This window comes from Engystomops pustulosus, chromosome 3 (assembly GCF_040894005.1).
Source record: "Engystomops pustulosus chromosome 3, aEngPut4.maternal, whole genome shotgun sequence".
NCBI lineage: Eukaryota > Metazoa > Chordata > Amphibia > Anura > Leptodactylidae > Engystomops > Engystomops pustulosus.
Window position 1 is genome coordinate 167,282,070 of NC_092413.1, and position 21,598 is coordinate 167,303,667.

The window sequence follows — 21,598 nt, forward strand, 5'->3', positions numbered from 1 at the left end:
ACTTACTCAGCTGTACTATGATCCATACACTCAGCCCTGCTACATTGTATTCATTCACACATCTCAACTACATCCATTTACTCACTCAGGTCTGCTACATATATACTCTCACAAGCAATACACTAAGCAATACACTGAACACACACAAACACAATCAGCACTACTATACACACACAGCAACACACCCAGCACTGCTATACACACATGGAAACACTTTCAGTACTGTTATACCTTCACACGGCAACACACACGCACTGCTATACACACATGGAAACACACTCAGTACTGTTAGACCTCTACACAGCAACACACCCAGCACTACTATACACACACATGCAAACACACTCAGTACTGTTATACCCTCACACAGCAACACACCCATCACTCACTGCTATACAAACATGGAAACACAATCAGTACTGTTATACCCTCCCAAAGAAACACTCCCAACCAGAGATTGCAATAACGCCTCTACAAGCGTCTAGGCTCATTTACGCTCCAAAAAAACCACCAAGCTTATAAATACACTTGGTGATGTAATTGTGTTACCGCTGTCTGGCTCTCGGCATTGGTGATGTGCAGCTGCCGCCTGCTAGTGTGTAAGTGACAGAGCTGGCAGCGGAGCTCAGACACAGAGCAGTCACGTGCCCTGCACAATGCCCCACTGCACTGCAGAGATGTATCTGCTCCTCCCCCGCAGAAGAGGAGCTCAGGCCACGCCCCCCTCAGCACGGAGCAGTCACTGTCTTCTCCCAGCTGCTCTGTGTCCAGTGTCACTAGCATATAGGGAGCAGCAGGGGAATCACATTACATTGAGGGCAAGGCACAGGCAGGAGGACAGGACATGTGACCTTTACTGGGTTTCTCTGCTCCGCCTCCCCTCCTTCCCCAGTGCTTGTACAATGGTCACAAGAGCTTACAATCTATGAGGAGGAGGAGAGGACACAGGAGGTGACAGTGCTTGTACAATGGTCACAGGAGCTTACAATCTATGAGGAGGAGGAGAGGACACAGGAGGTGACAGTGCTTGTACAATGGTCACAGGAGCTTACAATCTATGAGGAGGAGGAGAGGACACAGGAGGTGACAGTGCTTGTACAATGGTCACAAGAGCTTACAATATATGAGAAGGAGGAGAGGACACAGGAGGTGACAGTGCTTGTACAATGGTCACAAGAGCTTACAATCTATGAGGAGGATGGGATACAGGAGATGACAGTGCTTGTACAATGATCCAGGCATTTCAAGTAAGGTATAAAATAAATAAATACCCCAAAGACCCTAAGGCTGTGTTCACATTGTATTGAAACTCATTCTATTGAACAAAATCCTCCCCAAACCAAAACAGTAAGCAGCAACTTTATCGCGGCCAAATACATCTTGCTAGTTATTGAACGCAAGTGCATTGTTCAGAAGGCATATGTTTTTGAGAAGGACTATTGCCCAATACACTTTAGTAATAAATAAACTCAACACCCCAAAAATAAATATTAAATAAATTTAGTGGCGGCAGCCTCAGCCTGCTCAGCGTGGGGAGGTAGGGGGTTTGGGACTGGCTATTAACAATGTATACGACTAGGAGTTATATATTTGTATTACTGAAAATTCCCTACTCTTCCTCGGATAAAAATACTCCTCAAAAATGGTGAGAGGAATATTATTACCCTTCTGGAAAAATGTTAGTGCGACCTCTGCTCCCAACACTGCTACATACACATGGAAACACAACCAGTACTGGTATACCCTCACACAGCAACACACCCAGCACTTCTATACACAAGGAAGCACACTCAGTACTGTTATACCCTGCCACAGCAACACACCCAGTTATATAACATGGAAACACACTCAGTACTGTTATATCTTCACACAGCAACACACCTAGCACTGCTATATACACGTAGAAACACACCCAGCACTGCTATACACACAATGAAACACACCCAGTACTGTTATACCTTCATACAGCAACACACCCCGAACTTCTATACACAAGGAACCACACTCAGTACTGTTATACCCTCAAACAGAAACACACCCAGCACGGCTATACACACAATGAAACACACTCAGTACTGTTATATCTTCACACAACAACACACCCAGCACTGCTATAAACGCATAGCAACACAAAAAATACACACAGACACTTTCTTGCCTCAAAAGTGTGTGTTATAGTCTGAAAAATATGGTACTTGTTTGGTGCCCCTAGTGTTCTTCTGAGTATTTCTCATAATACCAATGATAAAAGTCATTTTAATACCATATATAATATATTATATTAAATATTATTATAAATATATTCCATGATTATATCATACTTTTCTCTAACTCTCCGCCATATGGTTCCTCTAGTGAACAGGAGAACAGAATAATGTGTATTGTATGATTTCCACCTGGGATATAGACAGGTTGTAATGGCTATAGAGCAGATCTTGTGGAGTGTGCCGGGAATGTGGTGTCTGTGTACCTTGTCCACATCGCGTGTGCCACATCTCTACTTGCTATACAGTATTATTGCACCTACGCTCAGCCTTTTTGTATATTGCAGTAATAGTGCACGTAACCACCATCTTTTCTGCAGGGAATTACAATGTGCAGGCCACTTGACTGTGCAGAAGGCTGTTTTGCTTGTGACATCCCACTCATTGATTTCAGCTCTGAGTAATCTCATTTCCTTTCATAGAGAGTGGTATATTACACTTAACCCCTTAGCGCTCTTAGCGGCTGTACTGCGCTGAGTCCCGCGAATAGCGCTCAGCGCAGTACAGCTACTGCGCAGAGACGATGCCGGTTCAGCGCTGTATAGCAGCCGAACCGGCATCGTTAGCCGCGGGATTTCAACGGTAATCTACCGTTGACATCCCCGGCTAACACCCGCGGTGTTTTAACATGCCTTCTGGGGGTCTTTACATCACAATCGGCCCCCCCGCACCGTTTTCGGGGGGGCCGATTGCTGTTTTGTCACCTCTGGGGTCCGATCGGGACCCCAGAGAAGCCTGGAGGCTTTACCTTTAAGATGGCGTCTGTGACGTCATCTTAAAGGCAAAGTGTCAGCCTATGCATCTGCATAGGCTGGCACTGATAATACCCTGCAATACATTAGTATTGCAGAGTATTATCAAGAACAAGCAATCAGATGATTGCTTGTTCATATCCCATGGTGGATCATGTAAAAAAATGTAAAAAAAATGTTTTTCAATAAAAAATTACTTTATAAATCACTAAAAATGCCCATAAGCCCCAAAACATATAAAGAGACATATAACACTCAAAAAGGTCTAAATCATAACACAAACCCCACATATATAGTATCACCGCGTCCGTAACAATCCATAGAATAAAACTAAATAACTATTGAACCCATATGATGAACGCCGTAAAAAAAAAACGTTAAAAACCCGCCAAAAATTATGATTTTTACCTATTATATCCCACTAAAAATGCAATAAAAAGCCATCAACCAGCTCTGTAGCCAAAAACGTAACAATGTTATGCCACTTGGAAGACGGCGATGCAAAAATGATAGATTTTTCCCCACATTAGGGTTTTATTTGGCAAATTTAGTAAAACATAAGAAAAAATATTCATGTCTGGTATCCCCGTAATCGTATCGACCCATAGAATAAAGATAACAGGATTATTAGGCTATACGGTGAACACGAAAAAAAAAAAAAGTAAAAAATCCAGTACAGAATTGATGCTTTTCTACTCATGACCTCAAAAAAAGTTCCAAAATTTTCAACAATAGGTGATACCAACCCCAAAATGGTAACACTGGAAAAAGCATCTCGTCCCGCAAAAAAAATGCCGTCACATGGCCCAAATAACGGAAAAGCGAAAATGTTATAGCCTTCAAAAGGGGGCAACGAGGAAACTAAAATCCTGGCAGCTGCAGGGTGCTCCTTCCCTTCTGCGCCTTGCTGTGCCCCCATAACACAAGTAATGTCCACATGTGGGGGGTCGCTGCACTCAGGAGAAATTGTAGAACAAATTTTATGGTGAGTTTTCTCTTTTTATCTTTTGGAAATGTGTAAATTTTAGGGCTAGATGAACGTATAACCGACAAAATTTGACCATTCTAAATTTCACCGCCATTTTGATTCAATTACTATGAAGATCTCAAGGGGTTAACAATCTTTGTAAATGCTGTTTCTGATAGTTTGAGGGGTGCAGATTTGAAAATGGGTTGGTTATATAGGTGGTTTTGTTGCTAAATATGTAAAATTTGATTTCAAACAGTATTTATCCCCAAAATAGTCAATTCCGAAAATACGGAAAAGCGCTATTCGATTTGTAGGCCGCGTGACGTCAAAATAAATGATCCAGACATTTCAAAAATTATGAAAATGTAAAGTAGACAAATGGGAAATGTTATTCTGCAAGTTATTTAGGTGGTAAATCTATCTGCCTGAAAACGCGGTGATTTTGAATTTCGAAAATGGCAAATTTTTCTAAAAATTCATCACTTTTTTCTTTTTTTTGTAAATAAACGCAAAACGTATCAGCCAAAATTTACCACTAAAATGAAGTACAACATGTGGGGAAAAAACAATATCAGAATCGCTTTGATAAGTAACAGTGTTCAAAAGTTATAACCATATAAAGAGACGCAGGTCAAATTTCAAAAAAAAGTTGCGAGCCTTAACCTGCAAACAGGCTGCGTCCTTAAGGGGTTAATACCACTAGAGCTCTTCACACTATGCCTTACAGTGGTTTACACAAAGGATATAATGACTACCATTCACCGCTCATCAAACAATGATCTTTCTAAAGCAAGTAGTGTTACAGCTAAAGTGACTCCACCACCACAGTGCTGCAAACTGCGCTTCATCTAGGAAACACGACCCTTCTTGCATATCCATAAGTATTGATCCCATTCACTGGCGCATCATTTCAGTTTCAATCGTTTTTTCACGTTGTATATAGAGAAGATTAAAACCTTTCTGAAGAATGCTAGGCGGGCATATAAATTACATGCACACGTCTTATACTATTGAACTGTACTGTCAGTAAAGGTTATTGAGTATGAATTACCATATAATCTATTTAATATATAAAAGTAAAAAAATAGTTCTACAAGTATACAGCCATAAAAAAGTACAGCAATTGTGCAACACATAACGCTCGTTCAGATGTTAAGCATCACAGACGCCCATTGCATTTGTATAATATCATTTAAGCAACTTTCCAGTTTATATCTAGATGCTTAGATAACCAGTATCATCCCTCTTCTGGCTTCATCTTCTCATTAGGGCGTCAGCGGCTCAATCCCCAATCATCTGACTGCTACCCGAGGCTGCTGTCCAGACATGTATTCCCGAAACACAGAGCTAAAAGAACCTAAGACCTCCTGCACAGGAACGTGTTTGCCCGAGGGCCGCATCCAGGCAAAGAGTGGTTCATATTTCGTTGTCTGTGGTCAGGGCCGGCACCAGCACTGGGCATACTGGGCAAACCTGTAGCCAACCCTGTTGGTGGTCCTGCTGACATGGAATGTCATTTGTAAGTGCCTGGCACCCAGCGGCCTCACTGGACAATGAACAATATACATTAAAGGGGTTATCCGGGTTTAAATTTTTTTTTATGTCCGAGCTGGGGAGGGCTAGTTAAACATAATAAACATGTACTTACCTCCTCCGGCGCCGCCAATGGCCCGCGCCGCGGTCACTTCGATCCGTGCCCCTGTAAACAAACAGGGGCACGGAAGCCGCGCACAGGGAGCTTCCGGTCCGCAATGTGGACGGCTCCTCCCATGCGTCCCTATCTCTCAGCGTTGTAAGCGCTGGGAGATGGTGCGCATGGGAGCTTCCGGCCGGCCGGAAGCTCCCTGTGCGCCGGTGTAATGAAACCGGCGCACGGAGAAGACGGGCCGCGGCGCGGGACATCGGCAGCACCGGAGGAGGTAAGTACATGTTTATTATGTTTAAATAGCCCTCCCCAGCCCGGACATAAAAAAAAAATTAAACCCGGATAACCCTTTTAACGGGGGTCGTAAGCTAGCCAGAAAATAGGCTCTTCTGTCCTGGCACTTTCAGAAGAATACAGGTGTAGTGTACCACAGCACAATTCCTGCGGCTGGGCCTAGGATGGCATCTGTGCACAAGTGCTTATGTGGTATCATGTGGTATCATGAGTTAGCATGTTCTTACGTAAACTGTGTTATATATTCCTTGTACCATTGTTATTGGTAGGCAGGGAAATCTTCAAACGTCTTCTGTGCCATATCTTTCTGGAATTCAAAGAAGTTGCACAAGGACCTTTGGATAATTCTAGGAAACACATGCAGTAGCTTTTGGCCCGAACCTAGATACTTAAATAGAAAGCTCCCTGCCTTATAGGGAGGGAAAAAATTCAAGCTCCTTTGGGAAAGTCAGAATTACGGGGCTGACTATCATCCAAGTGGTAGTGATAAACTGGGGTTTCAGGAAGCTGTCCATCTCTTCACCCACAAGCACAGTAACACGTTCAAAGCTGCCAGTATTAAGATCTTTATGTAAATGGACTGTACAAGGTCCAGTAAGTTATCAGTAAGAGAGTTGTTGTTACACCGCCTCCTCCTTGTCTCCCTGTTGTCTGGTCCATCTGCACCTCACTATCTTTAAGGGCCATGTGGCCGCATAGCAGTGTCAGGGGTTGGCCCTGGGGGAACTACAGGTCAACCCAACAAGCCACAAACATGGGTGCAGGCCCCCCTAAAACCTCTACAGCGGCCCCCAGGAGAGAGAGAGACTACAGGTAAGCCTCAGAGAGTAGTCAGTTCCTGTGGAAGCCCTCGTGTCCACCTGAGTCCATGACATGTCAGTGACTAAGGCTGTGGTGCACCACAAGGCCCAGTCATCCCACAGATAACAGCACCACTCACACCCTGCAGCTCGTTGTATCTCCTCAACCCTGAGCTTAGCACTTTACACACAGAGAAGCCTCAACACCTACAGAATTTGCTACTACAACCAGCATCATCCTCTCTTCTATCACTCTTATTTTCTTCCACACATTGCACAGGCACAGCAGTGTTATCGTCATGCTGCCTAGGTTATAGAGATGGTTCATTTTGATTGTTTAGCTTTTACAAATTGTATCTGTATCTTAAAGATACAGATGCAATTTCTTCTTTTATTAAAGGTACAGACCTGCCACATAATTTTCGTCAGGTCTGTACTTTTGATTGGCACATGGATATGATGTGTATGGCCACTTCTAGACTGTAGCTGTTGTTCCAGTAGAATGTGATAGAAGAAATATGTGACTCTAGGTTGTGGGCATCTAATTATAAAGGTCTGAATTCTAGGATCCACCTGAATTGATTTTATAATTATCCCCAGGGGATGGCTGCCAATGCATGCATATGGTTAATTGCATGACGGATGAAGGTTAGGTCAGATGGGTTTTTTTCATGATGCAATTGCTGCTCTTGTCCATGTACAAGTCCAGAGTCATGGTATAGCTGTTACTGGTGGTTTCTTCAGTAGAGAGATAATATATACTATATACTGTTATACTATAGGATCTCTGCCTGTATGGGGATCATTGATAACCAAGCTTCAAAACTGTGGATACAATTCATTACTTAATATTTCTGGCCTACGATGAGTAGTAAGGTAAAATACGATTTTTTTTAAATATTCCCAGCAGGGCTTAAGTTTTCATGCTTATAAACCTGATACATAATTCTAAGCAAATGTCTCTTAAGATCAGATCAATGATCAATTGGCAACTTGTTTTTGTAATGTCTGGGGGCAGTATATATCTATTAAAAGTTCGGTACAGATTTCCTGAAATGTGAAGCCTTCTGGAGCAGAAGTGTCTTTTACCTCATCAGCTGCTATTCCTGTCTATAAAGTGGAGAATCATGTGATCCAAACTGTCCATGACCAATGTACCTTCCAGGACCTTATTAAAGTATACTGAAATACAAGCTTAACCCCTTCACGACCTGGCCCTTTTTTGTTTTTGCATTTCCATTTTTTACTCCCCACCTTCAAAAATCTATAACTTTTTTATTTTTCCATGTAAAGAGCTGTGCGAGGGCTTGTTTTCTGCGTACCAAATTGCTCTTCATAGTGCCGGCATTTAGTATTCCATGTCATGTACTGGGAAGTGGGAAAACATTGCAGTAAAATTGGTGAAAAAAACGCATTTGCAGCTTTCTCTTGTGGGCTTGGATTTTACGACTTTCACTGTGCGCCCCAAATTACATGCCTACTTTATTCTTTGGGCTGGTACAATCAAGCGGGATAACACATTTATATAGGTTTTATAATGTTTTAATACATTTATAAAAATAAAAACCTCCTGCACAAAAAAAAATACTATGCCATTTTCTGGCGCTAATAACTTTTTCATACTTTGGTGTACGGCGCTGTTGATCACTTTTTATTGAATTTTTATACTTTTCAAAATAGCAAAAAATGTCATTTTTGACTTTGGGCACTAGTTTCCGTTACAAGGTTAAATGCCGCTAAAAACCGTTATTGTACTATGATGTCACGGGCAGTGCCGGTCTTCAATAAGATGGTGGCGCCCATGCGCCACCGTCACGTTAAAGCCACCGGCAGCGATGGACGGTTTAACATGTGGGTGTTACCGGTTACTATTGCTGCAATATGCCCGTGAGCCCTCTCCACTCACTCCCAGCCGAGGCTTGACGTACTATTACATCACGTGTCGTTAAGGGGTTAAGGTTCTGGAAGGACAGTTAGGACCACGGGTGCTATTTTATGGACAGAAATTATTATTATGAGATAAAGCCAGGGGCTTTACTTTACATATTAGGAAAGCATTGCTGAACTATTAATACATGTATATCTGTAAATTATCTAATATCCTGTCTCCCACACAATACAGAAAAAAATGAGTTAAAGTGGCCAACCCCTTTAAGACAATAAGGCACTCAAACGAGCGGGAGAAATAAGGGAAGTGGTGCAAGTGGAAATCAAGGGACAATATAACAGATCTCTTTGACATTCATAATTGTCGCTTTAGTGACTGAAGATAATAACAGAGGTCAGAACACAGACATAAAACCTCCCATTTCTGCTACAGTGTTCAGAAGCACACACTCGAAAGGATATTCAGACAAAAAAAAACTTTATACTTACCACCTACTCTTTCTCTTAAAAGCTGTAACAGACCCGTCTGCAGTGCTTCAAGGGTGACAACGGTTTCATACCTGCTCTGGGCGTTTCACATACTGAGTGCCAATGGCTCTTTAATATGAACATGTCCTTTGAAAATACATAAATTTCATGTACTTTCCAACCTATTTTTAAATCTGAATTTGGTGATAAATACTGGCTGTAATTATGCGAAATTGCTCTATAAAATTGTACATGTAGAACCGTGCCCAGATTGGGTTTCTTTTGGTGGTGAAGCAGCCCAGATGTACAGGCTCATCGAGACGATGGAGAATGGTGTCTTTAAATGAAGTGTCATTCTCATTTTCATGCCACTGATTAGCGTGATATTGTTAGCCACTTGTCTTCTGGGATTTCTTAAAATAGGCTCAAAATGTAACTGTTCATCATTGCCTATTAGTTGAAACAAATTCCTGCCCTCTTTGCAATTAGCAAACACTTACAGAAGCGTCTCTTCATGATCCGCGCCACAAATTATCATACAGCCGCGGTTTTTATAGCTCCTATCTTTGTTCCTCATAAATAATTATCCCCAAGTTCTTCGGACACAAAATTTCTTAACTTGATTCTATATTCCAGCACTTAACCTCCTGATCTGTGCACCAGTAGAACAATCTTTCTTTTCACATTGTGTTGTTTTTAATTCTTCAATTTGCAGTTTACCAGTTAAGTGCTTTTAAAGGGGGTTTATTCATGTGTAAACATGAGGGACTGATATCCTGCAAGTAAAGTTTACTGTAATTATTGGTGGAAATCTATTAACTTAGAGTCAGAAGGATGTGTGAGCTATGACTACAGCTATGGATTGGATCATACATAACCATTTCATTTGTAACCATAGTAGGGGTGGAATGAGACCGCCTGAGCCCCGGGCTGTATGAAAGTTGTTGTCTGGCATTTAGTTTCTACATATGATACCAGAACCAAGCTTCTTGGGAAAGGAGGGGGGTCCCTTCTGTCTGCGTTTACTTCTGTACTTTGAGGATGTTAGGGGAACCATCAAAGGTCTTGGGAGGTCTTGTATCCATGTGTTTCAAGATCCAGAGCATTGTATGTATGGGAGTTGTAGGGCTTGAGGTTCCTCTCTTTATTATCTCTTCAGGAAAGGATCAAACTTGGTGGACGGTTTTGATGGCCATGGGCCCCCTAGAAGCTTTGGGCCATGGGCTGCCTCCCAAATGGCCCATATCAGTTACAGTACCACAGTCTGCTACTCGGGTTCCAGTGTAAGATTAAACTTTCTCTTACATTTTTATCAAAAAAAGAAGGTTCATTTAAAATGGTGTGTGTTTTATTAAAATACAATTGTATCATTTTTGGTCATAAGATATAAGTAATACAAGGCACTGACTGTGGGCAACAGTAGAAAATACGGTAAGATAAAACCAATAACCATTAGGAGTAATGAGGGTGGATATATGTGATGTCATCACTGCATTACATAATGTAAGTGTAAAGTTGTATTTTTGGTTGTATGTTCTGTTGGAACATTTGAAATGTGTAGACAGATATCTGCATGTGTATGCCTAGAAATTGCTTATGTTTATTATGGATCACCATAACTTTCTTCCTATGGTTAATATTCACTATTCATCAATATGCTAATTCCACTTTTCTGTCAAAGAGTGATCCTCATGGTCCTCGTCGACCATGGGCGATAACCAAAATAGGATATTGGGTATGGTACAATAGTGAAGTATGGTAGCATAATATTGGAGAAAATGTGCATTATATTTGCATTAAGAAACAGAACTTCATTCCCTGAAAATACAATAACCCATCAATTCTCCCATTGTGGTGCAGTAAAGGACATGTCTGTAGCTTCACTTCTTTTATCAAAATTACTTGATATTTAATTAAATTCAGTTTTGTTGCCAGTGATTCTTATGGTATATACTTACAGTACATATACATAGTGTCTGGTGTTACCTGGAAATTGTATGCTTCAGTTAGCAGCATTTTCTCTGTATGTACTGTAAATTATTGTTATTATGTTATTGTCAGAATAATTTCCCATTGTTCCGAGTTGTCCTGCCCCCATACATTTTGGAAGAAGCTGCACCTTTCTTCATCCTAGTATGTTGCTTGGTTCTAGCAGTAGCTGTTAAGGATCCTTGGTCTATTTATCTGCATAAACAATGAACTGTAATAGACATTATTGTCATAATTCAGAATGGAACAAATGAATAATCAGGGTCTCATACTCTGTAAAATGACCTGTCCGTTCCTGGCACGCTTATTTAAAGAATACAAGAAAATTCTGAGACTTTTGCACATTTGTACTGCTCTGGGTGATCGGGTCTCTGGCTAAGCGGGGGTTAATAGTTCACTTAGCGGTCAGAGCGCACATTAAAGCCTTGCAAAATTGGTTTAAAGGGCCACAGCTGCTCTCATGAAACATTTGCACCACTATATGCTCAGCCCTGGATAATCTTCACAAATCTGCCATTGTGTATAGAAGGTTTATGATGTAAAAGTGCCAAATGTGGGTTGAAGCGCTAATGTTAGTGTTGGCCTGACATGTTGTCTCCCGTAGAAATTGTGGTGAAGTAGTATTTAATTAATGTAGAGGGAGGTAGCTAATAGTAAGAGAGCATTCATTACCAGAGATTGTGGTCAGCGAGGAGAGATAATAGGGCTTATGTTTAAAGACTGCTGGAGGAAAATTATCAGTGTTGACTGTAGAAACCAATCAGGCCACATTGTCAAGAAAGTTATTTTTTTTCTAGTCTTTGGATCATCATCACAATTATAAGATGTTTAGCATAAAAAAAATCAAATAACTGTGTTAATTTATGTACTGTAAGGCTACATTCACACGGACGTATGAAAACGGCCGTATCCGTACCGTACCGTTTTTTTACGGATTACATACGGCCACATTCATTTCAATGGACAATACGTCTGACCATTTATATTGCCGTTGTTAAATCCGTTCCGTACCGTACCGTATACTAGCCGTATAAAAATATAGAGCATGTCCTATTTTCTCCCGTATTTCAGTTCCGTATGCCCTAGAAGTCTATGGGGACGTATAAAATACGGGTTACATACGGGTTACATACGTGCTGCATACGGATGAAAAACGTCACGTATATACGGCCCGTAAATACGGGACTGGAGAAATCATACGGTCGTGTGAATGTAGCCTAAACCTTCAAAAACGATTTTCTCTCTATACATTCTGGCACTGTCAGCGGTGATTGTCATAACCCACTGAATAGATTCTGGCTTGTTACCACACCCGGGCCTTCTCTGCCGCAGCTGTGATTGGCAGCTGCCTTGCAGAGTTTATTCCCTTGGCTGAGCTGGTTGGTCTCATCTTGCTTCTGAGCTGGGGGTTTTCAGGTGTGGTGTGATTGATGGACAGTCGAGCCAGTCAGCTCCAAGGATGGAAGCTAGAAACAACTTAAATAGCTAATCCTCAGTTCACTTAGGGCTAGTTATACTTTCTCCTCTGATTTGTAGTAGACCCCAGTCTAATCCAGAATGCTAAACCTGTACATGAGCATGTATCCTGCTTGATCAGGAACACTGTACCCCAGCATCATCCATAACTACCAAACCTGTAACTGAGCTTGAATCTTGTCTGATCAAGAACTCTGAACTCCAACCTGATCTGGAACCCTCACCCTATACCTGAGCCTAAATCTAGCCTGAACTCTGAGCGCCATTTCTAAGCATGTCCCCAATTCTCTTGTGTCTGTATATCTGTCTTTCTTTTTCTTTGTTCATATTGCTTTTGTTTTTAGCACATTCTGAGAGTAGAGGTTGGCGACCAGCAGTCCCTTACCACTAGCATGTGGGGATGGACCACCAGCTAGCAACACCCAAAGTTCTAAGTAAGGAGATCTAAAATTAGTTGACTTTAAAAAAAAAGGAAAATAAATAAACATAACAGCTTAGAACCAAAATATAAATAAATACCATATATACTCGAGTATAAGCCTAGTTTTTCAGCACAAAATTTGTGCTCAAAAACCCTCGGCTTATACTCGAGTCAACAAAAAAATAAAGTCTAACTCACCTTTCTGACGTCACCCGTAGGTCCTCTTCTGTCTGAGACAGTCTAAGACAGAAGAGGACCTACGGGGGACGTCGGAAAGGTGAGTACAGTGTTATTTTTTTTTTCTGACTACAGGAGCTGGGCAGGCTGTATACTACAGGAGCTGGGCAGGCTGTATACTACAGGGGCTGGGCAGGCTGTATGCTACAGTGGCTTGGTAAACTATATACTGGGAGGCTGTGACCTATGCAATAGGTTTTCCCAGTTTTTTGTGTTGAAATTAGGGGTCTTGGCTTATACTTGGGTCGGCTTACACTCGAGTATATACGGTAAGTATAATCACAAGCGTGTTACGTACTGCTGCGTCCTAAAATACCCGATCAATCCCTGTAGTGAACACCTTAATGGAAACAAAACCGTACCACTTTTTTTCATTTCACCACAAATAAAAATATTTGTAAAGAGATCAAAAGGTCATACAGTTTCCAAAATGTTAACACTGAAGACTTCAGCATATCCCAAACAAAAAAATACACCTTACACACTTCCTTGTAGCAAACTGTGAACAATTTCTGTGTGTCAGAATATAACAATACAGCCAATTATTTTTTTTCTTTTTTGGATGATTGTACTGACCCAAAGAATAAAGGGAAGGTGTCGTTTGGAATCTGACCACATGGTGAAAAGCCGTAAAAATAGAGTTTATGAATGCACAATATATGCAAATGCTTTTTTTTTCGTCAGTTTAACAGCATGTGGAATTTTTTCCAGATTCCCAGGATTTTGCATGGAATATTTTGCATGCCAGTAATGGTAAAAAAAATAAATCATTTTGACTTTTGAAAGAGGAGATGAAAGAACTGAAACGCTAAAAGTAGAAAATGCATAGGTGGCACCCTATTATTATTGTGTGTTATCCAAACCGGCAGGGTGATGCAAGGCGAGGCCAGGAGTGTGTGCTCCTATATAATCTCCCTATCAGATATATAAATAAGTTGCAAAATCTACTTGGTGCTTCAGAAATGTTTTCTTTCGAAGCCGAAACGTAACAGTTCCTATGGGTTGTGCCAAGAAACAAATGTGACACTTGTGTAAACACTCATCAGCTAAATAAAGAGGATGTGAGAGATGATTGTTTTTGGGCTGCCAGAAGGACGTGTGTGTGTCTCGGGCATGATTTAGTAATCCAGACACAATACATGGCTTCCAAATGATATGGATCAGCAGCTGAAGAGGCCGGGCCACCACAACAAAGGGACCAAGTGTAAATTATTAATAGAAGACTCTCTGTTCTCCAAGTGTCCAAAACAAACAGTGTTAATGGTCTTGGAGTCACATTTCGCGCTACCTTTGGCGTTCTGCGATGTTATATATTTCTGTGTAGTAACCAGGAGCAGCACATAATCGTTTGTGTTGTAGTATATTACAACAAGCAATATTTCTTCTTATTCTGGTTGTTCTGTCTGGGCCCCCTGTAGCCTTGGGCTTCTTTTGAGTCACTAAGCGTTTCTCTTTACTTCTTATCTAGGCCGGCAGCTATTGATATTCACCCAAGACTCAGTACAGTAAAAGGCATTAGATAAGCAGTAATGTCCCACCGGACAGAGTAAATGAATAGACGCCTCTGGCATTGTGAGTTACCATTTACTAGTGTAAGATACTAAACAAGCTGAAATGTCGACAACTGCGCTTCTCAGACTTCTTACATAAGTTGGTGCCTGTGCTTTCCTTATTAGGACCTCCATTTTGGCCTTCAGGTCAGGTGCTATGTGCAGCCAAGGTACCACAGCCAAACCAATTCCCAACATTGTACTGAGGAGATCCAACCAGATCGAAACAGCGCTGTCTACAGTTGGGAGTCTGTTCCTTCTGGAATAGATATACTGGATTGGCTTCATCCCACATCATGTTCTTAGACTTCGAGTAGGTCATACTTGGTGTAAAGGGGGCTGCCTTTCAAGGTAGCAAAAGGAGGTATTGTTTTCCATTTAACATCTTGGAAAATGTATTTGCATTCTTCCCAGCCAAGATCCCGGCATCCTAGTGCACCAGAGATCATGTGCTTCTATGTAGTTTGGGGTGTCAGTCATCAGTCAGTCGGCCTGTTGTCTGGTCGCTGTGGCCGCCAAGTACTGAGCTACAGTGGGCCACGTGGTGAAGCACAAATTCATCAAGATTTTCTTGTAGTTGCTGCTGCAATCTCAGTAGCAGTGAGGTCTAGTGTTCATGCTGGTGTTCCTGGCTGTGCCACTTTTTGTCCATGTCTGCATGAAAAAAGAGTGTTTGGAGCTTGCACTTGTATTTATTATGTGTGCACCACAATTTATCTTGTCTGGCACTCCTGTGCACCTAAAAGAAAGTGGTAGTGTGTGTTCCTAGTTTACGCCATTTTTATTACTGGCATGCGACACAATTCTGTTGCAATAGCATATAGCCAAGTGCACCAAGAAAACATAGGTGCAAATGTGTCACATCCTGGAAACTGACCCGATCAGCTAAGAACGTACAACACTATTAAATAATGTGGTACAACTTGCACCAAGAAAGTGTAAACTAAAGCCAGGCACATTGCACCATATATATATCTGGGCCAGTATGTTGTAGAGCAGGAGGAGCAGATTTAACATGGTATTCTATCTGCAGGCAGTAAGTTATAGAGCAGGATGAACTGAGTAGGTTGTGTCCTATCTGCAGGAATCGCGTCTTAGAGCAGGTGGATCTAAGCAGATTTTGGATAGTTTCCCTTATGTTGGTAGCATCTTATAGAGCAAGATGACTTGAACAGGATAATACACAGTTTTGTGGGGAGAAAAAGCCAATAAACTATAAGTCAATTATTGATACAACCATCTGTATTATTTCTCAACTTAATAGAAATATAAATGTATAAATTATACAGGCGGTTATGTACAAGATAGGGTCTGTAGGTTTGTTCTTAAGCTGAATTTGTATGCAAGTTGTAACTGTATATTTTATAATTGTAACTCTAGACAAAATTTTTCTGGCCTCTGTGACAATTGTATTTTAAAAATGTTGGGTTGTCATAAGAACCAGGATTAATAATAAAGCTTCATTGTAGACACCTGTGATAACTGTTATAGCTGTTTATTATAGCCTAGGGCTAAAGTACAGAAAACTACATACTTCCACAGCCCTGTTTGCAACTAGGGGTCATGTGTAAGTTGGGTGTTCTTAAGTTGGGGACCGCCTGTACTAGATTTTGTCCCCAAAAAACTGATGATTAATTTAATATTTATAAAATAGCACAAAGCTTGCCAACCAGGTACATGAGGAAGGCACGGATAGCCTGGAAGCTTTTGTGTGATTGTAGAATCCTGTGTAACATTAGGCAAGTGTCTTCTTAAAAAATGAATGTTACTAGAAGGAAGAATTAACCAGTGTGTGTTATCAAGTAGATCCTATGTCTCTGACTACAAAAGACTCAGCACATCTCTGTTTCCCTTTGCAGGTACCACATGTTTAATTGCTTTGTTATCTGACAAAGAACTGACAGTGGCGAATGTTGGGGATTCACGCGGTGTCTTGTGTGACAAGGATGGAAATGCAATTCCCTTATCACATGATCACAAACCATATCAGCTAAAGGAAAGAAAAAGGATTAAGAGAGCTGGTAAGATCCTGGCCGCGTAGATACACATTACACGCTTCTACTTTACTGCTCACAAGAGTCATTGCAGAGGATAAGATTTCATGTATTAGTATCTGGACCAGTTATTAGTATGGATGTAATGAATGATGTAGATTAAGCCAGGAATTAGAGCACTAACAGACAAATAGTCTTCTGGGAAGTACTCCTCCCCAAACACCCACCCAAAATCACTGTGGGTCGTTTGCATGGACACTAATATATGTGTGGGCAGTTATCATTATTAAAGCAAATAAGATCTTATTTAATTTTATGGTGAATACTTTATTTTTTAGGTATCAGTTGTAATTCTATAATATAATAAAAATCATTATTTCAGTAGTAAACAGTACAAATAATCATAATCTTTCTAATATATTTATTTATTTATTCTTCTGTTTCCCATTTTTTGCATTGTTCTTCTACAGTGAGCAGTGTATTTGGAAACCTTCTCAAGTCTATACACAAATAGATAAGGAGAGGAGGCTAAAGCTTAACTCCTTCCATTCCAAGAGAATATTTCACATGATAATTTAGCAGCTGTGTCCAGCCAAGGTTTACCAGAGTATAAGCCTTGAAGAAGGTGGTTTATTATACAGTAAGAGTAGAATGATTGTAAAGTACACACTAAAAGCCACCAGTGAGAAATGGATCATCAGGTATCTGCCACACACTGGAGTAAATGAGCCTTAGCAAGGGGGAGCCCAGAGAGTTATTTTAACCTGTCCTAACTTCATTGCACAGTAATAAAAAGAACCTCAAACACGCTGCCATAAATAGTTATACCCTGCAAAAAGAAGAAGAATGGGTTCTTCAACAGATGGCATGGCCTCAAAAGATCCCTGGGCCCAACATCACGACTCATATTACTTACAGGGAGTACTGTGACATCTAAATTCACCATTAAAGTGTGACAGTTCCCCAATTTTAATATTAAAAAACCACAGCAGTTTACCAAGGAGTTGGTATTCCTCTACTTTTAAGTAGCTTTTTTTACAGAACTATTATCTGAACTTTTGTACATAATGATATGAACAATAGAAGTTAGATAGATAGATAGATAGATAGATAGATAGATAGATAGATAGATAGATAGATAGATAGATAGAGAAAAGCAAGCTGCACTCCATGGAACCAGGTTTCAAAAATAGGTGGAATTAATTGAAAATTTGACAACGGATGGGTTCACTTGTTATTGGCTTGACAAAGGGGGTTGGCACCAAAATGTTGCCACATTTTCCCATTATTTTTTACATCTGGTTCAATGGAGTGCTGCCTGTGTTTCTACATTTAACTATTGAAGGCCTTGCCAGGACCTGTGGGAGCGGAACCCTCCTTCTCAGGAGCTGCACCACTGTGCTGACTTGGATTTCCATTTTGATAGCTAGATATAGTTAGATGTTGTATATAGATAGATTTTGATCAAGATAAAAAAAGACTGAAGAATGAATGTGCGCTATGAGTCACATTTTACCACATTACATTTGGAGATAACTTCATCTTAATCCCATGTGTATGCAGATTTATGGATAATTCTCTGAGCCACCATTGATCTCTGCTTCAGCATTCAGCTTTATTGAAGTCTTGCTTTTACTGTTAGATTGAACAATAAATGTATTTTATGTTCTAAGAACAAACAACTGAGCAAACAATCCCAATATCTGTTTAATTCTGCAAACCTTACACAGAGCAACAAATGACCTGAAAACCAACTTTTAGAGAAGCATCATGCACACAATGATTTGGAGTGTACGTGATGTTCTCATTTATTCCCTGTGATTGGTCCCTAGAGAATTAGGAAGTGTCACAAAGATTTTTCGACTGGCATGTGCTGATCAGCATAACACTTAGGCACAGCTCCGTCTAATAGAGAACTGCTGTTTTGTTGAATTGCTCTACTTTCAGTTACGAAAGTACATTTATAGAATAGAAGAATAGTATTATAGATTAAAGGGGTTCCCAAGCCTATTGATATTGAGGAACTGTTCCGTTCTCTTTGTAGTGGCCTAGCTGTGTTATTGCAGCTGAGCTATATTTATTTGGTTGTTGGAATTTCACTGTTGTGATATTGTTGACCTATGGATAGATCAAAAGTATTAGTACGTCAGGATAACCCCTTTAAAGATGGATTTTTACCACTTCCACCAACCTAAATTGTTTGTATATGACGCAACTGTACTGATTCTGGGGTAGCCGGAATATTTTTCTCCAGTCCACATCATTCCTGAGCCATCAGTATTATTACTGCAGTCAAGTGAGTTGTGCCAGGCCGTCTGCTCTAGCCCATCACTGCCCATCTGACACTAGAGAGCATAATTAGCATATTGGGTGCCAAAACTAGCAAAGATTGTTTGGGAACAGTGAGGACTAGAAAAACAATTCCAAATGTGCCAAATCCTTAGAACATCCTCCTACAATAAGAGTTATGGTGGATGAAAGGTCCTCTTTTACAGATCACTGTAACAATTATGCATCTTTATAGTTACAGGGGTGGCCACTATTTAAAGTTTATCAGGGTAAGTATAAGACCCTAATAGGGTTACCCATAATGAACTTACTTAATGATCTTATAGTCCACAGGAGTCATGTGACCCGCCAGCCAAACAGGAAGTGGGGAGTCCTGTTGCCAGTGTCACATGACCTGCAGCTCCTGCAGAGGAAAGTTTCCAGGATAAGTATGATATTGGTGACACCGTGAGTGCCTTGTCCTGGTAAGCTGTTGCATTAGTGGCCAACACCTTTCAGACGAAAGGTGAACAAGATGAACAAGCATAAAATTAATAGCTGACACACATAAGCTCCTTTGACTCCATCTGAAGGCCATCTGTACGTAGATCTATGCAACATTAGGAGTTCCTGCGATGATTGTGGAATGTACTTGCTATTGACTATTTATTCGAGAATAACAGTCTCATTGTTTTTTCTTACCAGGTGGTTTCATCAGTTTCAATGGCTCTTGGAGAGTTCAAGGAATTTTGGCAATGTCCCGTTCTTTAGGGGATTATCCCTTGAAAAATCTGAACGTCATCATATCAGATCCTGATATCCTGAGCTTTGACCTTGATAAGCTGCAGCCAGAGTTCATGATCCTGGCATCTGATGGGCTCTGGGATGCTTTCAGCAATGAAGAAGCTGTCCGGTTCATTAAAGAACGCCTGGATGAACCTCACTTTGGAGCCAAAAGCATTGTGTTACAGTCCTTCTACAGAGGATGTCCTGATAACATAACAGTCATGGTAGTAAAGTTCAGGAATAGTAGTAGAACAGATGAACAATAAGGTATTTACTTATGTACAGACGGACTTCAGGCAAACTATTTTATTTTAATTAGGTAGGAAAATGTGGAAACATGATTGAGATTGCCCCCATGACTCCATATCCATGTCCTAGACCTTAACATGGACTCATGCAGCTAAAGTATCCATCAACTGTAAACTTACACGGAAAGCTTATATTATACAACCCAACAATGTTACATATTTAACAAGCAACTATCTGTATTAAATTAAAGTGTTACCCCTCCAAAAAAACTTTAAGGCATTGTTTTTGGGTGGAGGTGAAAAGTCCCATGGTCCATCATACGAGATTTGAGAACCATGCCTCACTGTCAATGAATGAAGCAAGTGTTTTACTTTTATCAGCCATTTGTCTAATGTATATGCAGGGAAAAACATTGTGAAAAATGTAAAAATGTATTATTATTATTCTAATAATGATGTCACCTACGCGTTGCTTTGCCTTGAAGACGAATTTAAAGCTTACCTGCTAAACTGTTTGCCATCTTCTATGGTCTGCTCTCGTTATTAGGACATGAAGAGGGATACTCCCAACTTATTTTTAAACATGGATGATAGACATCTAATAAAATCTCCAAAATAAGTATGAAAAACATTGGTGGTTTATCATGATTATTAGAGTTCCACATGTTTTTTTCTGGGAACTACTTGATAGCCTGACTCCAAATACATAAAAGGTCCACATACACTGCAGCCAATATGGAGATGTTGCCTAAATTTAAACATTGAGCATTCAGTACCAAGTACCATCATGTAGTATCACACATGGACAACATTGTTGGTACCCATTGAGTGGCTACTGGAATTACCTTTGTTAGTTTCAGTTATAATACATTTAAATTTACTGAAAATCTAATAAATGAGACTTTGCTTTTGAATTGTGGTTTAACAAGACAACATAAACTTGTAGTAGTCACAGTGCTGTGTGGTATTGTCAAGTCAGATGGGAGGAAAAGGTAAGTGAGCCCTGATACTATCCCCCCTCCCCCAACCTGCCCCTGCCTAATTGAAGACCGCCCAAAATGACAACCCCCAACTGGGCAATGTTCCCTACACTAAAAAAGGTGAAGCTTAGGCCAGTGAAGAGACAATACTGTATTCGGAAATTTGACCCAAAACCAGGACCATTGCTTCAAGACAAAATAACAAACGAGAATAATCTACGCCAATGTTAATCAAGGCCAAGATGTCTGCCCAGTACAAAATCATAAATAAAGAGGGTAGTCAGCAGACAGAGGTGATGTCAGGTTACTAGAGTACATACACAGGAAGGTTTAACCAATAACTTGCTGTGAATCCTAGACTGAGGGTCCAGCAACATGGAATATGAATGCATTTTTCACAACACTGCTTGTACTAACAACACATACCCAGGTATGGTGGTACAGCTCTCCATGGCAAATACTTAAATCTGCCTATACAACTTTGTATGGACTAAACTGCTGACAGATTCACTTTAAAGGTTCCCAGCTTAAAGCGAATCTATCATCAGAAATGTTATTTTTAGCCGGGG

General features: G+C 40.6%; 1 protein-coding gene across 1 annotated transcript in view; it reads left to right on the forward strand.

Annotated features, from left to right (window-relative positions):
• The window catches only part of PPM1L (protein phosphatase, Mg2+/Mn2+ dependent 1L), a 164,826-nt gene extending 143,863 nt beyond the window's left edge, over positions 1-20,963 (forward strand). Inside the window, exons 3-4 of the mRNA XM_072142900.1 lie at positions 16,613-16,774; positions 19,721-20,963. Of these exons, the coding sequence (XP_071999001.1) occupies positions 16,613-16,774; positions 19,721-20,067 (509 nt within the window). The 3' untranslated portion in view covers positions 20,068-20,963. The remainder of the gene's footprint in view (positions 1-16,612; positions 16,775-19,720) is intronic.
• Positions 20,964-21,598: the final 635 nt, after the last annotated feature.